We start from the raw sequence: 17,909 nt of genomic DNA on the forward strand, positions 1-17,909 counted from the left end.
TTCTTCAGTGCTTATCAGAAAATTTTCCTACCTGTATTGTTCTGGTTTGTGTATATAGGCTGAATCTGCAAAGACGGGTTAGCAGAAAGAGCTGCAGCTGCCGCAGCTGGGAAGTGAGATAGACGAGAAGTATTGGACATGTTTGGTGTTTTGTTCAAATTCTCATCAATGACTATGACTTGAGGCTGACTCCGCTGGGGGGATTGTTGGGTGACTGGTTGAGACTGCCTTGAGGAGCTCTGCAATGTCTGCTGAGGTGTTACTGCCCTAAAAGTTATCAATATTTCCCATTAATAAGTCAGGTTGAAGGTGCTCATACACTTTCCATCACAAAGAGAAATGGGTACTTCCAAATCCATTAAAATAATAACTTACAAGCATCCTGAATAAATATCACCAAAAAAAATTGCAAATTAAAAATATACATGTTTAAATAATTAAATTGTTAATAAATTTAAGAAGACCTATTTCAAAAATTTTTGAGCCACACTTCACCATAACATGTTATAAAGACACCAACCTTTGTTTAGGTGGAGTTGGCCCGGGTATAGGTGAAATAGTCAGATTAGTATTCTGCATCAATGGTGCTGGTAAAGCTGCAGGTTGCTGCCTTGCTTGCAGCTGCTGCTGCTGCGGCTGTTGCTGATGTGTGGCTGGTGCTACCCTTCCAAAATTTGCATTGTTTGAGTAGTTCTGATTTGGAGCAGGTCGTTGATGCTGAGCTCGTGAATAGGTCTGTAGATTTCCACTACTTATCTGCTGCCTCATCTGGTTTTGGGCACCACGATTTTGAGCTGGATCTGTGGAGGAAGTGACTTGTGGTTGCCCATACTGTTGCTGAGGAGCAACTTGTTGATGCTGGAGCCGCTGCTGTTGAACTACTTGCCTGGAATGTTGTTGACTCTGTTGCTGTGGGTGTATCTGTCTCTGTGTTTGTTGAACAGGCAACTGACTGACCAATGCATTACTCCTCTGATTAACAGCAACCATCTGTTGAGAATGCATTTGACGAGCAGATGTCATGTGTTGCTAAATTTTGAGAGAAACGATTAAAAAAATTATCATGCATGAATCAAACAGAAAATCTATGAGATATAAAGTTTCAAGAGATGATTTTTATTTACTGTCATGAATATACAATGGAAAGTAACAAACCATAATTGGCTTGTGTACGATCAATTCATTTAATTTTTTGCTTATATTACCATTAGTCTGCAGCATTAGGCTACTTTCCTTAATTTTATTGTATGGTTCCAATGGCAGCATCTCAAGCAAGGGTCTACTATATATGCATACAAACAGTGGAACTTTCGTTAACGAGTTTAATTTGTTCCACCAATGTGCTCATTATCACAATTGCTCGTTTATATCGAATGAAACTTCCTCATAGGAAATAATGGAAACTCCGATTTGTTCCACAATTATTCATTCACATAAAAATTACTAATAAAAACAGCATTCAATCAATAATACACACAGCACAATATAATAAACAATACAATATATACAACATAATGCCATAAATAAACATACAATAAAATAATGTTTACAAATTAACTTTTACTCCAAACGCAGAGAGAGAGGACAATTTACTAACTCCTTGTTGTTTGCGAACTTATTCTTTTTACGTGAATTTGAAAAATAATCCATGCAATTACACTTGCATTTGCCCCCTTTTCAGGATTTCTCGGAAATGGTAGATCCCATTGTCATTGGACAGATTTATTGCTTGTTTTGATATATCTTTATTTGATTGTTTTTTTTCTAAAAAATTTCACACAGGTTCCCACATTCTACACATCTTTCTAATCTCATTTGAAATTAGGGACTTCTCACTTCTCTCTTTCTAAGAGAAGATACCATCGATGAACTCTTGCTGTTATGTGCAAAGGAGATTCATCAACAGTCAATATTCCTGGCCATGTTCCACTAGTTTCGAATGTCATTCTCATGCACTGCCAGACCCATGGTGTTCCCTGCATGGTCTTCCCTTAGACAAATGTTTTTTCATCTTCATGCGTTAGTCCCTCAAAATCAGGTTCAATAATGCAATCAGTCCACAGTTGTACAAGCAAAACTTAAAAACTTCAAGCGTACATGAATGTGGTTACAATGCTGCATCTGGTTTCATACAGGTTGCATGTTTGTTCAAAATTGAATGAGGCACAAAGAGTTTTGTAGGGGGGAATATTACCCATAATTTCACAGCACAAGTGTGGAAAAGAGTGAAAAATGATCAGCTCAGTTGCAGCAACATCAAAATTGAATAAAGCATAAAGTGCTTGCTCATAATGTGAATCATCACTCGTTTTTAAAAGCTTTGGAACCATCTCTAGGGAAAGGAGAGAAATACAAGACGAAATGTACTCAACAGGGAAAACAGGATTTTACTACTTTTGACTGAAAGATTTCCCTGACCATCAAATAAACAAGTAATTTCTGAAAAAAGACTAAACTAAATAAATAGTAGTAATTGTGAATATATGCATGTCCCTCTCTTGAAGAAATATTCCAGTTTGTTTAGAAATTTCCCTGACTTTCAATGACTGTCTTGCCTGACCCCCTGACCACAATTCTTTTCTCTGACTTCCCTATAAAAAGTTAGTTCCTAACTAACATATATATCCTGTAAAAAGATTTTTTTTTCGAAAAATATAGTTTTCAAAATATAAACCAGAAAAATTATCCCATTTCAAACACAAAACTTAAAAAGTATTTACAATATTTTGCATTGGTTGCTGCTGAGGTTGCATGATCATTTGCTGCCGCACTATCTGCTGCTGTTGTGGCGGTGGCTGCTGCTGCTGAGGTTGTGTTGCTGCTGATGGTTGAGTACTATGACTTGGTACAGGGTGTTTATCAACCAGCAGAGTACCCATTTCAGCTATGTACTGTGACAGATAATTCCCTTCATAACTGAACACAATATCTACCATATGCTGTGGGTTTGGAACTTCACATTTGTGCTTGAGGATTCGCCTCAGCTAAAAAAGAAAATAACATAAGTGTCATTCAACATGGTTTAAAAAACTTTTCATCTGTAAATTTCTCAAACAATTTTCTATGTATGAATATTTAAAGGTGGCAATTCCTTTCTCCAAATTTTGCTTCTTTTTCCCCACAGGCCCATTTCTTTTTTAAATCTAAATAATGAGGGAAAAAAACAGCTTATCTCTTGAAAAGCACAGACTTGTTGTATGGGTTATAAAAAAGCAATAAAAAATAATAATTTTCAAATGAAAGTGATGGCATATTAGGCTGCTCTTAACATTGCCATATTCGGGCTAAGACCACCCAAAAATCTGACAGTACAGAGAAGTTAAACTTTCTTTTTTTTCGATCAAAAAGCATTACCTGATTAGTTATACTCCTTTTGCTGTATACAAGTGCAGTTTCACTTCCATGTGCCAATGCTGCTTCAGCAAACTTCTTACAGAATTCCAGCCGCTCCTCCATATTGATGAGCTCTTGATTCTTGTAAGATAACTGATTCTTCTTATTCTCACAAACATCAGCAAGCTCTTGAAGAAGTTGCTTTCCTCTCTTGTTTATTTCGGTTATAAACCTAAAAGGAGAATAAATCATTCAATCACTGGTGACATTTCAGAAATACATTTCTTAAAAATACCATAAACAATAAAATATTCTTACTTCACAGCAAAAGTTTTGATTTCCTGAGTGACAGACTGCTCTCTTTGCACAATCTCTCCATGTCTTTTGTTGACTAAGGAACGAGCACCATTAATGTGTTGCTGTTTCTCTTTGATCTTAGCAAGCAGATTGGTAAGCACACTCTTTTCATCTTCACAGGCATTGGAAAGGAACTGGTATTTATGTTCTTTATGATCTGAGAGCTGACAATCTCGACAGGTCAACTTATCACAGCTTTCACAATATAGCTTCAAGGGTTCCTGCAGAAAATCTAAATATAATTCTAGCATCACAAATGAACTTAAACATTCCATAAAATACAAATGAACTTTGTAACACTCCATAAAAGAAAAGTACACATGGGTTATCATTTCCTGGAAAATAAGACCAAAATAAGTAAAAAAATTAAGCCCAGGCATGTTTTGAGCTAAAACTAAACCCTTCTTTTGCAAACACTGGCAGAAAAAAAAATTGTCTGAAAAAGAGGGATCACAGTTAAAAAAAGGTTTCTATTGAAACTTTTAAAACACAACCTTATTATTTGTCCAGAAAAAGAGGGGTGACTGTTAAAATCCTGTTTTATTTTCAGGAGAAAAGTTCTGAGAACAGATTTGTTTGAAAAAGTACCTTACCATAATTTTTCATGTGTAAATCAATGAACCTGGGAACTAGGAAGGAGTGGTTTGATGCACATATGTAGGCAATCCTAGTGCGCATGCTTCAATCTTTTCCTGCCTGCCAGTCTCTGGCAGACTGCTGATGAATACGGAAGTGTGAGTGAGAGCCGTCTCATTTTCGTTTTTGACAAAATGGCAGGAAAAACAGAAACTTGAACAGTACTGCATTAAATTTTGTATGGAGCTCAGCAATTCCCAAGTGGAAACAATTTGCAACATTCAATAGACCTTTGGAGATAAAGAACTGTGCAACACACCGATAAAGGAATGATACAACTATTTCAAAAATAGCCACACATCAATGGAGAGTGAAGCATGTTCTGGTATAAGTCCTCAACACCTAGAAATGAAATTGTCATTGTGACCAAGTGAGAACTCTGGTGATGCAGGATCATCAAATCCCAACCAGAGAACTTGCAGACAAGGCAAGTATTAGCATTGGATCTATTCATTCTATTTTGACTGATGATTTGGTCATCAAGAGATGTAATATAAAAGTCATGCCGACAGATTTCTTTGACCCCAGTACCGTAGTTCTTCATGAGCATGCACCACGCAGCACAACCATCACCAAAGAAAACCGCCACGAGATTTTGTCACAGTTGACAGCTCCATCACAAGTAATGCAGCAGCATTGTTCCAGTTTTTCCCGCCATTTTGTCAAAAATGAAAGTGTGACGCCACTCACACTTCCAGACCTGACAACCTTCAAAAAGGTAAAACTCCTGCAATTTTCTCATGAAAATCCAGCAGTTTACTTGAGAATCTGGCAAGCGTACTTTTGCATGTCATTTTATTGTCATGGTAAGAACCTACATATAGACATGCCCAGTGTTCATACAAAATTTTCAAAATGAAAAGTAAGGAGTTTTTAAGGACTTTTTAAGGAGTTTCAAGCAGTTTTTAAGGAGTCATGGCAAACTTCATAACTTACAAGTTTTACAGCAAAAAAAGGGGGCGGGGCACATATGCAAATTTATTTTTAATTTGCAAACAAACTTTCCCTCTTCTCAAAAATTACAAGTTTTGATTTGTTACCCAGCATCATAAGAATTCATAAAATAATCAATCCACATACATGCTTTCTGTCGTCACCAAAGTGTTCTAAAACCTTCAAGTATAAGTCAAAAATATAACTCGTAACAGCATCACATAAATTCTAAAAGTGATATTCATTCCCCTCTAATTATTCAAAATAAAAACTACAGCCGACAAAGATTTTTCTTACAAAATTATTTATATTTGCAGCAACTCTACCAGCTTTTGGAATCCAGAAATTTGGAAATAACCCACCCCCCCCCCCCCCGCAGAACCAATCAATTTTTTTTTTAAAAATCAATTGAGGAAAAAGTGTCCCAAGCCGGTCCTGGGTAGCCTCTAGTAGAATATATTTATCGTGGATGCTATCAGTGATGGATAATCTTGGGTATACGAACTCTCAAAAGCAGTTGTATATTTTCTTTTTGAAGACACATTTGATCAGAGAAAAAAAAAACCAATTTCAAAATGTAAAGGTGCTGAGGGAAAAACTAAAAACTCTAGTGATATCACATATCACGTGGTGTACAATCTCTCTCTGTTATTGTGTTTGCCATGTGGTTGTTGACAGAATACAATAACAATTATACAGGGATGTTGGCAACTAAGACCATCCCCTGATCGATGATTGCCGATAAATGCTAAGTGAACAAATTCACGTCGTTACCAGTTTGCTTAAATGCAATCACCAAGAAATTTTTTGATGGCTACTCGATTTAGGCAGGTTACATGGCCTATGGCTGCCCTCTATAGGCGTTTTCCCAATGCCGACCATAGTCATTGATATCACGGCATCATGGAAGCTCTGGGAAAAATCTGTAGAATTTAGATAAAAAAATTTTTTCTTTCAAATCTAATTTTCTGCTAAAATCTGGAGAAATCTTTAATCTTGAGAGCCGGAGGAAGGGCAAAAAATCTGGAGTCTCCGACCTAAGTCGGAAGAGTTTGGAGGTCTGCACTTCCTTACCCATCGCCAGACTGGCAGCTTCTGCAGGCAGGAAAAAAATTCAAGCATGCAAACTAAAATTGCCTACATACATATACCAAACCATGCCTCTCTAGCTTCCTCCATTCATGCATGAAAAATTATGATACAGTACTTTTTTGAATAAACCTCTCAAAACCATGAGATGTGGAATAGAATCTATTTTGCCCTCCTTAATCTCTCCCTAAATCTTTCTTTTAAAAACCCGGTTTAGGGAGTTTCCTTAATCTGTATTGTGAATGATCTTAATGTGTTACTGTAGTACAGTCCTTTGTACATCTAGGTACATCATACAGAGAGGTATGTCCCTTTTTGGTTATATAACACATTCTTATTTTTTATTGTAATTTTTTTCTGAAGGTTTGAGATTCTGAACTTAGAAAACAAGTTTCTGTTTAACATAGTTTTTGTAGATAATAAATAGGTGAAAATTCCAGGAAAAAAAATCCTTTTTGTAAATTTTTCAGTTGATATCTCTAATCAAAAGAAATCTAAAAGAAAAAATAGTTAAAATCAATCCAAATCTGGCCCGTAAAAGATTCCAAATACAGATATAATTACTTTCCAATATCAACCAAAAAAGAAAACCAAACATTCAATTTTTGTTACAAATTTTCTTGATGAGGTTTGACAAGCACTCTCATCTGTCCAAATTTGATCTAAACTGGCTGACCCACCATCCCAATCAGACAAATAATAGAGAAGTTTTACTGAAATAACTGAATCATCAAAGTATGACAAAAAATACTAGGTGCCTACAGGAACAAACTTTTCAAATTAAAAATGCTTATGAAGGTAATGCAATATTATACTAATAGTTGAAGATAAGATTAACTGAATCAACTAGCATATCAGTGAGACAAACAGTGCAGTTCATTTCATCATGCTAGGCTCCTTCAAAATTTAGCTTTTACAAGTTTTCCACATTTACCCAGCTCCCATTTTTTTTCTAGCAAAGTCACTGACACAACTAAGTAAAAAATACCCCAAAATTTCAGAAAATTATGCATAAAAAATTAAATGAATGGATCCCACAGTACATTTTTACTGAGTGAAGGTTTGGGTTTTCTCAAAATTCTAGTTTCCAGGCAAATTAGGCTGAAGTAGCTTCGCTGGCAAACCAGATACCCAAGTTACACAATATTAAACAACGAATAAGCAATGTGAAATACAAGATTTTCATTTCTATTGAGGATTCATTTCTTAAAAATTAAGAATCAAACTACTATTTCTAACTTGCACACAAAAATGCAGTTATAAACTACAAATTAAATTTACATCAACACTTACATGACTATGAACGGGACAAAAGATGTATTTTTGACTGAGACCAGTGAGTTTTTCCCCGTCCATTTCTTCCTTTGGCCTAATTATATGATCTTTAGTGACTCTGACCCTGTGATGGGCTGTAACACAAGCATCGCAAAGCCATTCCTGGCAGTCCTGGCAAAAACCAGACCCAATTGCCTCTTCCTCGCAGCTCGTGCATGGGTAGGTCCTGCTTTCCTCTGGAAGACCCTCTGAATTTTGGGACAACTGCTCCAAAAGGAATAGATGATCGATTGAGTCATTTGCATTGACTTCTTGGTTACACGATGGACAATTTAGGTGAGGGTTAGGCAAACCTGTAATAGAGATAAGTTATGATAAAGTAAAAAAAAATTATGAAAGCATATCATAGCACAATTCAAAATATCAAAATTTTAAATAACCTTTTAAAACCCATGTACAAGACGGGTAAAAAACTGTATGCTAGATTTTTCATAAAGTTATTTCATAGACACAAAAACCTTTGCTTGCAAAACCACCAGGTAAACACAACCAGTAAAATAATGAAAACACATTCTTTTTCAAATCCCCCCCACAATGCATTATTTGTCATGGGGGTAACAATACAGTTTTACCTAAACAACGAGTTGTTACAGTTTTAACCCACTCCATTTGCATCATTTGATAAGCTGGTTGGTTAGGCCAGGGCCATAACTAAAATTTTTGCTGCCTGGGGCAAACATGATTTTGCCACAACCACAACTTTAAAATTTGATAATTTTATAAAGGTGTTCTTTGCTAGAGATATGGTGGTCGAGTGGTCATAGTGACGGACTCGCATCGCGAGGACCCGGGTTCGAACCCCACTGTCGCCATAGTGGTGGTTGGTTTTCTGTGGTTCCCAACTTCAAGGCACAAATGTGAGCCGATCTCCCCGTTAAAAAAGTCTCGCCAAAGAGAGCAAGACCACACACAGCACAAATGTAATTCAATCATAACACATCACTCACTTCCCTTCTGAAATATAGATGACAGCACTGAAAATCAAATGCAACATTACATATGCACTCAGACTGTTAGGTATACACAGTTACACCTCTGGCACAACTCACTAGGCAGTAAATTGCCCATAAATGGACCTGAGTTGTGCTCGGTTTGAAAGGAAGAAAAGGTATTCTTTGCTAGCATCTAAACTGTGCTTCCCCTAAATTTTGTCACCCAGGGCAGTTGGCTCAATCCCCTCTAGTTCTGGCCCATGGTTAGGTAATAATACCAAATGTGCAAATCTTGCTTCATATTTAAATCAATCCATGCAAAAAAGACTTCCTTCAAATAATTTAGTATCGAGAAAGAAGGAAAAAAACATTTCCTCATCCAGCTTTGTATTATATTCAGCATGAAAGCATAGCTGCTAACTATAAAAAATGAGAATTAGGGAGGATTTCATGTGGAATCCAAATCAGAATAATATAAAAGGAATTTTTTGAAAAATCATTTAAGGATTTTCATTAACAAAAGTAAAATTTGTGAAAATTAGCAAAAATGTGACATCATGCAAGGATATAAAAAATATATTTTTTTTGCAATAAATTTCAAATTCAAAGTTTATTTAAAAGCATTATCCCATGTAGATAAACTGGAACCCAAGGGGCTCAGGCCACATGAGCCATTTTCCCCAGGTAACTTTGAGAGGTTGTAGAGTCCTTCAGTAATTCACGAATACTGAATGCAATCTATTCCCACAGATGCTCTTGAGGATAGTATATACTGATGTCTAGCAACACTAGGACTTCCATTACTCCATTGATCTGATCATATCAGAGCTTCTACAGCACCTTCTGTTGATACGTGCTCTGCGGGCATGGGCATGCACATCCAAAATGCACCCCTGTGCATGAAAAACTAACTCTTTCCCCCAAAGCAGAACATGCCAAAATCTGTGACATACGCCGCAGAACAATCAGTGCTACTGCAGAACAGTCTGGAAAATTTTTAAGAAAAGTGTAGAAAACATTATTATATGAGAATTTTTACTGCAGAAAGTCTCCAGTCAGCATGTTGCAGAACAATACAAAACATTATGCTTTGGAGAAATTTCCAAACACACTATTGGTGAATATGATAATGATTCGTAATTTAAACAACTCTTTTCTTTAAGTTTTTTTAGTCCCGAGTTTTGACTTCTATCTCAATGAATTTGTTATTAGTTATTAGCTATAGCTAGTCTAAAGATTGACATGACACTTAAAAAAAAAGTACTGTGGGAAAAAAAAGATAGAAACAAAAAAATAACCTGAATTTTTTTCCCAAAAAAAATTCATCTGAAGAAAAACTATTTCCATAGTACTGAGAGCATTTCCCGTAAAAACTACAGACAATCTGTAGCAGTTGACAACTCTGCATTAGTAATTCCTCACAGCCGCTGTGTGGGCATTACTAAACTTCACTCACAACTTGAAATATGGATGGCTACATCACTAACATCACACATTTCCAGCGCAATTCACCAATAAAGGGTACAACAGTTGCTTAGTGGCGATGGACCAGAGAATTGTACACTCTGAGTTCAGTAGTAATTCCTTACAGACATATTCAGCGAGGTGCATGAACTATTTAGCAATGGTACTTGTATGTTTGGTGCAAAGCTGAAATCTATTTTTCAAAATTACAGGCACTCTCTGGCTTGGAAATTTGCAGTTATCAATAGGGGAAAGAAGGGAGAAGACCAAACTCTTTGGGGGAGAATTATTTTATTATATTGCAACTATGCAGTATTTTGTCTTAATCTAGGGTTTGTGTATATCTCCACTACAATTGTGTAATAGCTTGAGAACAAAGAAATAAAATCAGTTATATTGAAATAGGTTGCCATTTCAAATTATTGAAATGCACAGTGTCAATCTTGTGTAGTAGTTTCTAATTAGTGAAACTTTGGCACAATGATACCCTACCAACCAAGAAAATACATTGTTGTAGAGGTGAATATTGTTATATCAAGAGGCAGCAGTTTTAAACATTAGACATTTCCAAACAAGACTTGAAAAAATATCAGTGTAGAGCATACTTGCCAACTACAACAGAATTTTTATGAATTCTGTGGATTTTTACTATAAAATATGGAACTAAGGCAAATTGAGGAAAACTATGGAAGTCTGGTTTTTTTTAAGAAACTTTTGTTTAAGGATTCCTTGAATTACATTATCCTGTCAAGTACAAAATGATGTCAGCATAGGCTGGAGATAGAATTGGAAGTCTGGGAGGGGGGGGGGCACTGGCATTATTGCTGGAGAGGCACGATGATGTCGATTTATATATACACATACATTAGATCAGAGGACTTCACCTTTGACGCTGGGGCCATACACCATGCCCCCTCCATATCTCTGCACATAGATGTCACTCAAAGACAGCATCTCCAAAGAATAAATATCAAATTAATAACAAATTAGACAATTGAATAAAAAGGTGTGGTTCACCCCAAAATAAGTAACCATTGATTCTAAAGACATACTTCCAATCACAAAAAGTATCCAAATAAAGTTAGTGTAGTACTCAGATGTTATTCATGTTGCGAGGGGTTGTTTAGTTATTAAAATATGTTAACTCTTTATACAGACACCAGACTTAGAGCTGTTTTTTTAATTAGAATATCTCAGCGAACATTACACTTAGAAATGTGGAGTTCTTTTTGTTGGCATCAGGAGAGACACAGAAACAACTTTGTAATTGGGTTCTCGAGCACAGGGTGTCCATACAATTATACATATTTTTATTTTAGTAACTACACAATCCTCCACAACATGAATAACATATCTGAGTATTACACGTTAATGTTATTTGGATACTTTTTTCTAATTGGAAGTATGCCTTTAGCATCAGCGGTTCCCCAGTAAAATACCACACATCCTGCTATCTACGCACCCTGTATATAATTGATTTTCTTTGTACGTGTGTTCTCCATACAAGTAAAAAATTTCATACCAATCTTTTTCTAATTTTGTATGTGTCCCAAACAGGCTCCAACTTAAATGATAGGCTATTTTAAAAGTTTGGCAAATGCCCGATAGGGTCAAAAAAACTGTCTAGTAACAGTGACTTTTGTAATGTCTACTTTGGTTACCTTGATTCCCAAACAATGGTTTGTCAGTGCCAGGTATTACTGCTAGTTTGATATAGAATGGCAGATTCACATTTTCATTCATGCAATGGTAATAAATGAAAATGATTCTGCAAACCCCTTACAAAGTTCCTAGGGATCTGCACACCACAGGTTGAAAAACACTGACCTAAATATTTCATGATGAATCTTTTGTATAGTCTTTTTGTAGGAGACTTGACTGGGATGCAAAATATATTACTGAAGCATCCCCAAAAAATTGTTAAAACAATGCATCCAACAGTATTAAACAAAAACATGAAAAAATTTATCAGCTTTTGAAAATTTGGACTTCACTATCAATTTGCGACAAGTCTTGGATTCCATCATTTGATTTTTTCCCTGTCATGAGTCCTATAATATTTTTCTGTCACCTTAAATGAACTGTTGCCAATTGGAGGCGGGCAAAGGGGAGTGCCTGGACCCCCAGGGGTTCACAGCCTTTTTACTGGAAGTCTGTGGTGAATTAGTAGAATTATTAAAAAAAATCAATTATTTTTTAGTTTCAATTAACTTGCATGTTGGTAGTTGGTAGACTGCAGCAGTAAAATTATGATTTGACAAAAATTGTACGTGTGGCAACAGCTCGCAATGGAGAATAAAACGTTTAGTTTTTTTGCAGTCCAGTAGATTGCACTGCTACTATCACATTGCATTCACTAGTACATACAGCTCTTACACATTCTTCTATGGAATTTCTAACGAATTGGTACATACTGAAATGTACATGTCTGTGTGTGCTGAAGTTTGTTTTAATGCTTGCTCTGTGTAGTGCTGCCATCTGCCATCAATTTTCTTGACTATGACTAAAGTGTGATGATTGAACAAGTACTGTTGTAGGTCTGTTACTCTCTGTGGCGAGACTTTTTAAATAGGAGATCGACTCGCATTCGCGCCCCTAAGTTGGGAACCACAGAAAGCCTACTTCAGCCGACCGCCACTGTGGCGATGGTAGGGTTCCAATTCGAGACATTCACTAGAACTGGATAAAATGTCCTCCTGGATGACACCAATATTTCAGGAGGTCAACAACTAAAAGCCGGGAACCCGCTGCTCTAAATTATTAGTCAAGAAAAATTCCTGAAGTCAGAGGTTTCAATCAATTCTACTATCTAAATCGCACAGCAACTGGGGGGGGGGGGGAAATACACAATATAGACTTCAAGCCAGCCCCACCCGTACCTAAAACAGGGAAGAAAGAAAAAGCATGATTTTTTTTTTTTTCCTATTCAGAAAGACATTTGCAAAGGAACCACTAGTGGAAAAAGAAAAATCATGAAAACTGAAAAGTAAAAGAAGATGAAAAACTTTTTTTCCCTTCTCTTTTCATCACAGCGAAAAGCGTCAGTGCTTGAAAGTTGGGAAATATAGTGGGTGGGTGTGGGGAAACAGCGCTGCTGGTGGCAGCCTTTCAGCTATTATTTCATGGGAAAAAATAAGAGAACGTATTCTTTCTCTCTCCTCAAACGAGAAAGAAAAAATTCAAGCAAAGAAAAAGCTTATTTATATTCGGAGCGACATCGCCTATTTGGCGACCTTCTTTAAAGAGAACTCGCAACTCTTCCACGCGGTGGGTTCATCATGCGTTGGTTATGTCTATATGAAAAAAATCTGGCAGCTTTCGGCACAATAACCAGAACTTTTTTTTTCATGAAAACTGGAGACAAAAAATTTAATTCCGGAATTCTAACGAATATGTATTGGTTGAATTTTTCAAGTTTTATAAAAGAGCTTTCGTAAAACGTTTATAGTGTAATCCCAGCCTTAATCAAGAAGTTTTCACTACAGTGCTGAAAATTAAAAAAAATACTGATGAATAGAATTAATCGCGTTAAGTTTTGAATGAGCCATTCGACATCTCTCGAGACACCGCCCATACACATAAGCGTCGGAAGAGCACCCATGTCGACTCATTTCTCATTTGCTCAAAACTCAAATCAGGATGACAGAAGTTAATCGTTTACTCAGAATAGTTTAATTACAGCCGTTTTTTTGGGGGGGTTTGTGTTTTTAGGTGGGCGATATCATGCTTCGGAGAACGCTGGGACGGATCTAGAGGGTTGGTAAAATTAACACACAATATGTAACGTGTTCTATAAAATCCACAGATTGGATTTTTTTAACTGGGCATTGAAATGCTCTTAAGCAGCAACAAGTTAGAGCCGTATTCACCGACATGGTTTAAACCTGTAGTTACAATTTTTGGTTAAGAGATCAACATAGATTGGTTAAAACCCTGAATTTAACCAATCCGTGTCGATCTCTTATCAAAAAATTGTGACTATAGTTTAAACCATGTCGGTGAATATCGACCGCCCTTAAAGATGCACTAAACCGTTAACTATTCTTCAGACCCGTGTCAATGCGGGCTTTCAAATTAGATAGCTTCCACCCCACAGTTACTGGGAAAATAATTTTTTTTTAAGCGAAAAATAATTACGATCTCTCGCCGGCGACATACAAAATTTTATTCCGAAAATACAATTAGCATATTTACAACATATCCGAAAATACAATTTTGATGTGTAATTTCACTCCTCTCCGAAATTTTACGAGGTATTTTTGTAAAGAGAAAAGTTATTTTTTTAATCAGTGAGAAACAAATCTACTAAAAAAATTACCTAACAGTTGAAGTATTTTCACTCCGCAACGAAATTTGGAGTAAAACTGAATTTTGATGCGTGAATCACGCATGTAATGCGTATAAACGGACACTGATCGAGATTATTATCTACTACTCCAACACAAAAGAAACCATTCTACTGCGCGATCAAGGACTGCTTATAAAATATTTACTACCTATAAAGATTCCATGATGTTCCCACTGTTGAAAAAGCTTCAGTATTCTCCTTATAGTTATCAGTTACGGCAGTGGTTCTCGAACATTGGTTATCGGGGCTTCCTTGCCCTGGTCACAGTTTTTCCACGGTTCTCCCCAGCATAATATCGGAAATAACACTTTACAGTACTAGAAAAAGGTGCACATCAATATCGGAAGCTCACCGCGACGTCCTCGAAAGAAGTTTATGAAACCCATACAGAATTTTGTGTCAGTTTCCCTGACCCTTCACAAAATTCAAATTAATGAAATCACAAATTTGGCATTCTATTTCTTTCTGATTAATTAACTAGATTATTTCGCTTCCCAAAAAATGACATTCTTTACAAAATTAATGACCCTTTTCATAAAAAATAAGTAACATTTTCACAAAAACAGATCCTGCCCTAGGTGAGGCACGGCTTTGAGGATGTAGACACGTAGTCCCCTTGAGTGTAAAAAAAAAAAAGAGATCCATAATATAAGAGGACTCTACAGTTCTTCTCAGAAGTTCACTTACTCCCCCAAAAGAGAAAGCCATAGCAAATCAACAAACATCGCAGCAATTCTAACGAGGGGGGAAAGAAAAGGCGCCAGACTAAACAAGATCTACTGCACCGCACACCAACTCCGATCATATATCGCCATACGGCAATGTCCAACCAGTGGAGTTGGGTGGGAAATTAAGGTTCCATCCATCGGTGGCCGCCCAGGCTCGGTAGGCAAAGAACTTGCTTCTGACGTTCTATGCCCGGATTCGAACCCATGGACCTTGATGGTAACCTTCACAGTGGAAGACAAGCATCTTACCACTGCGCCACTCGAGCGCACTAAACACGATCTGGCACTTGATGCTCCACTCTGCATGATGGCAACAGGGAAATAACAATTGAAACTATAGCTCTCTGAAACACCACAGGTGACAGATTCACAATGTTTGAGTGGAGTGCGACTTCAGTATTATCGCTATAAGCCGATCGCTGTTCCCTATCCTGCTCATTTTTAAAGGAATAAACGTACTTTAAACAACAAACTGGTTTTGTCGCTCCAAGACAGAGGACGACGAGTCCGCCCGGTTATATGAACACATCCCGATTTTTTTCAGTGTCACTTGGAGCGGCAAAACCAGTTTTTGTTCGAAGGTGGGGTAAGGGATGGACGATGAGTCGGGTCTCCTTTATCGGTGCCGCAATTGAAATATACCCTTTTCATTGGGGATTTAAGCCGTACGAAACACATCTAGTCGTGTTCACCGTCAGACCACGGCCTAAAAGTATTTAGAGAAAGAACCGAACGATCTGGGCGACCTTTCAGACAGGTCTGCAGTGCGTCGGAACTCCACAATTCATCCGCGTACAATCTCGATGTATTAAAGTGAGGGTTATAAGCTTAGAACACAAGTTCTTCATTCACTTTAATCCTTACAGCGGCAATCCCAAGATATCTCGGGTTCTTAAAACCACTTTAAGGATTAACAGGTAGCAACAGGTTACAGAAATAGTAAAATAAATTACGAAATTACGATTACAAATGAAAATTCATAAGTGAAAGCTGAGTGAACCGGGGGGGGGGGGGGACTGCATCTCCATGTTTTCTTTGCGTGGGCACTGTCGACGCCTCATAGATAAAGACTAACAGTATCTACGAGGCATTGGCACCGTCCATCTTCCAACAGTTTTTTCCCGCGCTGATGGTTTATGATCGCTCATAACGGTAAAACATGTGAGTTGTGCCCCCTGCAGAGTCCGATTGTATTACGATAAAAGTCGGTGTCTTTGGCTCTAAAACCAGACATTTGAATCCTGTACAATGTTAATGTTGTCTCTCCAATTTTCTTAAAAAAGAACATAAAATAGGAAGGCCCTGAAAGCAAGGAAAAACTTTTTGCCCTTTTTTGAAGTTTTTGAGGTCTGAAAGCATTCTGGACTCTGGACGGCCCCCCCTCCCCTTTTACGCACAAATCATTGAAATGTCATTTTGTCATTTGAAGTTGAGTCATATCAGCAAAAATTTCCCATCCATCTCATTACTAATAGCAGAAAATGACCACAGGCCGACAGCAGAGAGGGATAACTTTTCATGTAAAAAATTTAGTAAATGAGAAGATATGTATCTATTTTGCCATGTCAACGTTTTGAGGCAAATAACAATATTATAAGATATTGATTGAAAAATAATTTTTTATAGTGAAACTGGATGGCTGTTTGACAACCATGGAAATGTAACAAATATTCTTATAACTGAGAACTGTTCATTCATTCTTCCAGAAATCTTGCTACTGCAGGGCTCCCACTCAAAAAAATTAGAGTAAAAGAGTAAAAAGAATAAATAAGAGTAAAAAAAATACAGGACAGGGGAGAGTATACCCCCCCCCTAGAAATCATCATAGCAAAATAAAAAAAAATTCCTAAATTTTTTTCACAGCATTATTTCAGTATCAGTCAAAAATTGTTTTGTAACCAAAACAGGGTACTAGCCAACCACAGATAATTCTTTTTTGTCTCTCCTCACAATAAAAAAAAAAATTTCCCAGTCTTCCACAGTCCAGTCTGTCAACTCTTTTGACAATGCGCAGAAAATTATGAAGGCATGTATGTTTTTCAAGAATGACCCTCTTTGGAGACTAATTTCAAAAGCAGGGCGCAAAATGTGTAAATTACAGGGTCCAATGTGTAAATAAGTCAAAAAGAAATGGATGATTTTACTAAGTGTCCATCCTTCTTTTAAAGGAGTTTGTTTAAATGTCATTGTTTAATGCCAGTGTAGCCGTTTTTGACAAATGAAGCACTTTTATTTCTAGCTCTTTGCTGAGCATTGTAAACATTGTTTATGCCTCTGCATACACTAAAAATACAGAAGACAACTGAATGCTATTGGGTAGCATCAGAATCATCAAACCTAGAATAGGCCTATGTACCCAACCCCCCAAAGCAGACTATGCCAAAATTGTGTTCTCTGACGACAACAATCTGGAAGAATTAAAGTGCAAAAAAACTATTATGGGGATTTTTACTGCAGAACAATTCCAGTCAGCTGAGGCTCGTTGCAGAACAAAGCCAAACATTCTGCTTTGGTTTTCCAACTGCTTTGTTATGAAAACTGTTGTTTCATCTATATACAAAATGTTCACTATAATTTTGAATGATGAATGTTTACTGTCCAAGACCATGAAGTAGTAAATACAAAATTATTTTTTATATCCAGATAGAAGTTTTCAACCACTACTCTACTTGTTGAACCCTCAAACTAAGCAAATCAAGAATTAATAAGCCAAATACGTCCACATTCAACCTTAATGATATGCTAGACTGGAGG

General features: G+C 36.8%; 1 protein-coding gene across 3 annotated transcripts in view; it reads right to left on the reverse strand.

Annotated features, from left to right (window-relative positions):
* bon (tripartite motif-containing protein bonus) overlaps positions 1-17,909 on the reverse strand; it is a 102,873-nt gene that overhangs the window by 37,341 nt on the left and 47,623 nt on the right. For all 3 annotated transcript variants that reach the window (XM_089247948.1, XM_089247950.1, XM_089247949.1), the window contains 6 exons: positions 7,642-7,976; positions 3,652-3,911; positions 3,355-3,565; positions 2,721-2,984; positions 521-1,029; positions 32-267 (listed from right to left, as the gene is read on the reverse strand). In XM_089247948.1, the coding sequence (XP_089104074.1) occupies positions 32-267; positions 521-1,029; positions 2,721-2,984; positions 3,355-3,565; positions 3,652-3,911; positions 7,642-7,976 (1,815 nt within the window). The remainder of the gene's footprint in view (positions 1-31; positions 268-520; positions 1,030-2,720; positions 2,985-3,354; positions 3,566-3,651; positions 3,912-7,641; positions 7,977-17,909) is intronic.

The sequence above is a fragment of the Pholcus phalangioides genome, unplaced genomic scaffold, assembly GCF_987345545.1.
Source record: "Pholcus phalangioides strain wild (caught in Gottingen) unplaced genomic scaffold, Ppha-v1.0 ptg000018l_1, whole genome shotgun sequence".
Lineage (NCBI taxonomy): Eukaryota > Metazoa > Arthropoda > Arachnida > Araneae > Pholcidae > Pholcus > Pholcus phalangioides.